This window comes from Andrographis paniculata, unplaced genomic scaffold (genome assembly GCF_009805555.1).
Source record: "Andrographis paniculata isolate CXL003 unplaced genomic scaffold, ASM980555v1 Contig77END, whole genome shotgun sequence".
Classification (NCBI taxonomy): Eukaryota; Viridiplantae; Streptophyta; class Magnoliopsida; order Lamiales; family Acanthaceae; genus Andrographis; species Andrographis paniculata.
In genome coordinates this window covers 3,223,655-3,229,956 of record NW_026137614.1, presented here as the reverse complement: position 1 = coordinate 3,229,956, position 6,302 = coordinate 3,223,655, and the positions used below count along the sequence as shown (strand labels likewise).

The following is a 6,302-nucleotide window of genomic DNA, read 5'->3' as shown; positions in this document are numbered from 1 at the left end:
AAAATAGGTACGACATAACCAACTAAATAGACTCAAACCATAACAACCTAATCCAAAAGATAAAAATAAATCTAGTAGTATAAAACTAAATAACAAAAATATCTAAGTACGACCTAATAAAAATCAATTACTATTTAAAATAACGCAAGTTCTACACAGAGGACAATTATCTTTATTCTCTAGCCATCTCTTGAGGCAAACAACATGATATTTATGGCCGCATTTCTTAATCGCCGCTAAAGATTCGCTCTCTTTGTATTTGCCAAGACATATGCTGCAATGATCCGAGGTTTTTGCAACGTGCTTATCCAAAACGATCACTTGCCTGTCCACGAGCAAATCCAAACTCCTCGAATTCGACAAGTTCGTAGTACTATGATGAGGAACCACATCGACTACTGTCTCCGCCACTCGATTATTATCATTAAGGGGAATCGCAATCTCGTTGTTGAACCTCGGAAAACACAAGCAAAGACATGATATAATTACAAAAAAGGCATTGATAGACATAGTAATTATAAAAAAAACAGTTAATACTTCCATTTTTTTTTTTTTTTTTTTTTTTTTTGGGTAGAAGAAGAAGTTTTTGGAAGTGTGTTGATTTCAGATAGATGGAGCAAATTTTTTGAAGGAAAAGGAAATTATGAAGATGAAGAGCAAGAATATATATATATATATATGTATATATATAATGTTTATCAAATAAAAATCTAACATCTTCACGCAAGATTTGTGGAATTATAATTGGATTTGTTTGGATGAGGATTTTATATAATAATTAAAATTATATTTTAATAAAAAAATATGTTTCAATATACATATTATAATTTCTGTTATATTTTTTAGTAGATTAAAAAATAATAATATTTCTTTAATTAATAAAAATGTATAAAATAATTTTAATATTTTTATTTTTTGTATTATATATTTGTAATTTATGTCAAAATTAAAAAATATATTATTGGTGTGTTATTACTTTAATTATGATAGTAAAAAGATATATATTTTTTTAGTAAACACAAGAAAATAGTAAAAAAGTAATAGATAAAATATTTTATAAAAATAAAGCTTGGGTATCTATTCAATATTATGGTTTTAAACTGATTTTAAATAGACTGTAGGGTGTGTTTGCGTGGGGCTTTGGATTTTAAATTGAGATTTGAATAGTAAAAATTTTGAATTTGAATAGTTGTATAATGTGATATAAATAGGTATTGATGTGATGTTTTGAATGTAAAATTGATTTTTAGTATAATATAAAAAATGAAAAATAGGTGTTTGATTTGATGTTTTTGAAGTGGAAAAAATTGGATGAATAGTGTAAATTCAATCCAATCTTCCAAACATACACACCCTTAATTTGAATTTTTATTTAAATAATATTTAAAAAAAATTCATTTTCAGTAAAATGGGCATAAGTTTCAATGACCAATGAAGTATTTTGATATGATAATTGCAAAATAAAATATTATTCTTTCTGTTTCAATTCAAAATATATATGTTATCATTTTCGTCTCTTCTATTTAAATATATCTCTTTTATAGTTAAAATAATCATACATGAATATTAAAATATTTTTAATTTTTATTTAAATTACTTTATATGGAAAGGCAAGGCAAAAAAAATATCAAAAATCTTTTACCGCGAACCAAAAAATTAAGATTGTTTCTTAACATATAACTACACTTCAAAAGGATACATTCGAGTATGATGAATAAAGTATATTTTTAAATTGAAATACAAAATTAAAATAATCAATTTTAATTAAAAATCATGACTAAAATTGATTAAATACGAATATATAAAAATTATAATTTAAAATTATATAATAAAATAATATAAATATATAAAAATAGTATTATATTATTATTTTTGTATATATTAATAATTAATATTAATATTATTTTTATAAAAATATAATAATTTTAATTATAACTAAATTATCAATATTAGCATTTATAATTATTTTATTTAAATTTTGTCCTAATCAAAATACTTCCTCCATCCCACGTAATTTGTCTCTATTTTTATTTCCGTCCATCCCACATAATTTATGTTTTTCTTTTTTTTTTTGAAATATAATTATACACTTTAATCACATTTTAAATTTAATTTTTAGAATTTTTTAATTTTAATTAAACTATTTAGTTATTTTAATCTTAATCTATGAAACCATAACGACCTAATTAAAAAATAAAAATAAAAATATCTCAATAAATACAATGTGATCCAATAAAAATCAATTACTACTCAATAACACGAGTTCTACAAAGCGGACAAGTATTTTTCTTGTCTAGCCATGTCTTGACGCAAACAACATGATATTTATGGCCGCATTCCTTAAGCGTCGCTAAAAGTTCACCCTCTTTGTATCCGTAAAGACATATGGCGCAGTGATCCGAGGTTTCTGCGACGTTGTTATCCAAAACGATCACTTGCCTGTCGACAAGCAAATCCAAATTCCATGAATTATGAATCACATGAACGACCGTCTCCGCCACTCGACTATTATCATCAACGTAAATTGCGCCGTCGTGTTCGAGCCTACTTGCATTATAACAGAATGCTATAACTACAAATGACCAAAGGATAACAACAATAACTGTAAGAATAAGATCAAGAACATCCATGTTGGAGAATTAATTGCTTTTTACTATATATATATATATATATATATTTTCTTACGTAGAAGAAGAAAAAGGAAAAAAATAAATTTGTACGATTTCAATTAGATGCATTATATATATATAATGTTTTATCAAATAAAAATCTAATAATGATGAATCTCTAGGTGAGATTTTTGGAATCATACTTGGATTTGCTTGGATGAGGATTTTGGTAGTATTTTTTAGAATTATTTAGAATTGTATTTATTTATTTATTATTTCGATGATTAATATAATATACTCTTATTTAATTAGAATTAAATTAAATATTATATTTAATAATTTTAAAATATATTTTAATAAAATATTATCAGGGTGTATTTGTTTGAAATTTTTTGATAAATTTATACAAAAACTTTTATAAAAAAATATCCAATCAAATACTTATTTTTTATATTATAATAAAAATAAATTTTACATTTCAAATATCGCATCAATGCTCATTTATATTACACCATAAAATTATTCAAATCCAATTTTTTTACTATTCATATCTCAACTTAAAATTCACACCTCCAAACAAACACACCCTCAATATACTTTTTATATATTTGAATTTTTTTAGTAAGTTCAAAAATAATTATATTTTATTAGTAGGTAAAAATATGTAAAATAATTTGAATATTTTTATCTTTTGTATCATATATATATATTTAATTTATGTAAAAACTAAAAATATTTTAATATTAACGTGTTACTATAATTTTTATCCTCTCCACTTATAATGTATACATTTTACTTTTAGTGTTTAAGAAATAATAGTATTTTAATTATAGTGAGCGGTTAAAAAGGGTATAATGATATTTTTGACTTTTTTTTTTTGTAAAAATAATGATTTGAAGTAAAGTAAGGATATTTGTAGAAAAAAGTAGGTATTTAATAAAATATTTACTTTATAATTAGATATCCCAAAATAAAATTACTTATACTTTCTAGCTGAACGAAAGGAGTTACTGTTTGACCGGTCTTTAGCAGTTTGAGAAAGACACAAACCGAAATCGAACCGTAGCAAAAACGGTTTCGGCTCGGGTTTCGCTGGTTCGAAAACCGGCGGATCGAACCGGCGGTTTGGAACCGGATGACCAAGTCTTAGATACAGATTTGAGTTTTGCCAGATTCCTTCCAAAACAATCGCTGTCTTCTCCTATCGGCTTCTCTGATTTTCGTCCTCTCGCAGGTCGCAGCGCGATAACGTCGGTAAGCTTCAGATCTTGGATGTCTTCTATATTTTCATCTCATTTTCATCGATTGGATTTGAATTTCTTGTTAAGTTTGTCACGGATTTTTGGAGATGGTATTGTTTATATGCCGTATGCATTATCGTAACCCTAATTCAGTTGATTTTGCTCGTCCTCGTCTTTGAAGATTTATTTAGGGTTTCCAATGGTGGTAATTTCCTAATAATTGTGTCTACGCAGGGAAAACGAATTTGGGTTAAGAACCTACAACCCTAATTTTGATTACTATTGTGCTCCGTCATCTGTCAAGGTTTTGGGTCTCGATCCGTGCAATCCCTAATTCTTCATATCTGTGTTGCCGTAGCCCTAATTTCCAAACATGCCGGCGACGGCGGGGAGGGTTCGCATGCCGGCGAACAACCGGGTGCACAGTAGCGCCGCTCTGCAGACCCATGGAATATGGCAGAGTGCAATTGGGTACGATCCATATGCACCGAACAAGGAGGAGAAGAGTGCTAAAGCTTCTGAGAAGAGCGCCTCTGCTGAGCCTGACACTGAGAATGCATATGCTAGCTTTCAGGGTTTACTTGCCCTTGCTCGGATCACAGGGTCGAATGCTGACGAGGCGCGCGGGGCATGTAAGAAGTGCGGGAGGGTTGGGCATTTAACGTTTCAGTGTAGGAACTTTCTGAGTGTGAAGGAGGATGAAACTAAGGATGCAGATGCTATACATGCTGCAGTTATGTCCGGCTTGGAGAAGTTGAAGGGAAAGAATGCATCGAAGAGTGAGGAAAGTAGTGAAGAGGAAGACAGCGAGAGTTCTGATTCTGATTATGATTCGGATATGGAGAAGGCCATAGCAGAGAAGTATGGAAAGAGCATTAATGGTGGGAAACAGGGTAGTAAGAGTCAGAAGAGGTACGATAATGATGAGTCGGATGATGATGATGATGATGATGGGCGTGAGAGAAAAGTTAAAGAGCATAAAAAGAGGGAGAGGAAAGAGAGAGGGAGGTCAAAGAAAAGGAGTTCAAAGAGAGAGATGAGTGATTCTGAGGATGAAGAAGATCGGGGGAGAAGAAAGAGGAAGGAGAAGCGGAGAAGAAGGGATGATTATTCATCAAGTGAAGATGAAGAGCGCAGGCGAAGGAAGAGGAAGACGAGAAAGGAGAAGCATAGGAGGAGGAATCATCGGGATTCAGTCAATGATTCATCATCTGATGATTCTGCTGAGCTTCGCCGTAAGAGGAGAAACAGGAAGGCACGCTCGGTCTCTGATTCAGATGGCAGTGACTCAGATGATCATCGAGTCAGAAGACACAAGAAACGATCCAGTAAGAAGAGGAGGAGCCGCCACCATGACGATAACTAGATCCTCTGGTAGAGGGCAGGTCATATATTCTATACATTAAGCTGTGTGTTCCTATGCTTTCCATATGAAATCGTTAATCTAACTGTGCTTGTTGATGGCATTTTACCGAAACTATATATCCATGTATGGTTTGCTTTACTATATCTTTCCGTCATTGTGATGTTCGAATTGCTATATCTTCTGTATGGTATGTATGAATATTGTTGAGGATTTAACTCCGTGTTTTTTAGATGGCTTGTGCTGATTTCTTGAGATGGGATTGCGATCTTGGTTTTTTTCAATCTACTTTTAGTTTATGCTGAGAGGTTAATTACATCAATCCATTGAATCCCGGATTCGCCTGCTAGCAAAAGGGTATGTTTCTTGCACGTATTTTGTCCTACCGATTCATTTTTGGTGTAGTTAACCGCATTTGTAGAGATTGGATGAATATCTTGTTATATTTGCTGGAATTTAATTAGAAGCCGATGTTTTTCTTAGCTTCTCCTCTAGTAGATGCATGATATATTCTCTACTGTCATGATTAATAACAGCATGCTCTCATATTATCGATTGTCACTAAATATCAGATTCAGAGGCTGTTTGGTTGTGGATCAACATTTGAGTTTCTGCCTTGGTACATCTATTACAAAGCCACCTTCTTCAATTTCCCTGAGCTTTGTGTACCTTGTAAGTATATGAAACCATCTCTCACTCGGTTTGTTGTTGGGTTTTGGTTTGAATTTTTTTTTTTTTTTTTATATATATGAGATATAAAGAATTGTGTAGATAATATAAAAATAATGATTGTGTAAAGTATATTATTTTTTTTTTTAACCGGGAGCTTTTTTAAAAAATATTCTAAGGGTGTGTTTGTTTGAAAGATTTTGGAGGATTTCTACTATTCATCCAATTTTTCCCCCCCAAAAACATCAAATCAAACACCTATTTTTTATTTTTTATATTATACTAAAAATCAATTTTACATTCAAAACATCACATCAAACCCTATTTATATCACATCATACAACTATTCAAATTCAAAATTTTTACTATTCAAATCCCAATCCAAAATCCAAACTCCCAAACAAACACACCCTTATATTA

The 6,302-nt window shown here is 30.3% G+C and overlaps 2 protein-coding genes across 3 annotated transcripts; one reads left to right on the top strand and one right to left on the bottom strand.

Annotated features, from left to right (window-relative positions):
• Positions 1 to 2,246: 2,246 nt before the first annotated feature.
• On the bottom strand, positions 2,247 to 2,630 carry LOC127239263 (RING-H2 finger protein ATL43-like). Its single transcript, XM_051257341.1, has one exon. The coding sequence runs from the start codon at positions 2,628 to 2,630 to the stop codon at positions 2,247 to 2,249; it is 384 nt and encodes a 127-aa protein (XP_051113298.1).
• A 1,146-nt stretch (positions 2,631 to 3,776) lies between these two features.
• LOC127239356 (CAX-interacting protein 4) lies at positions 3,777 to 5,470 on the top strand. Of its 2 annotated transcripts, none has more exons than XM_051257462.1 (2): positions 3,777 to 3,863; positions 4,085 to 5,470. In XM_051257462.1, the coding sequence occupies exon 2, from the start codon at positions 4,224 to 4,226 to the stop codon at positions 5,214 to 5,216; it is 993 nt and encodes a 330-aa protein (XP_051113419.1). In that variant the 5' UTR covers positions 3,777 to 3,863; positions 4,085 to 4,223; the 3' UTR covers positions 5,217 to 5,470. The 2 variants fall into 2 exon arrangements, with proteins under 2 accessions (XP_051113419.1, XP_051113420.1); XM_051257463.1 differs by having other exon boundaries at positions 3,789 to 3,863; positions 4,209 to 5,470.
• The last annotated feature ends 832 nt before the right edge of the window (positions 5,471 to 6,302 follow it).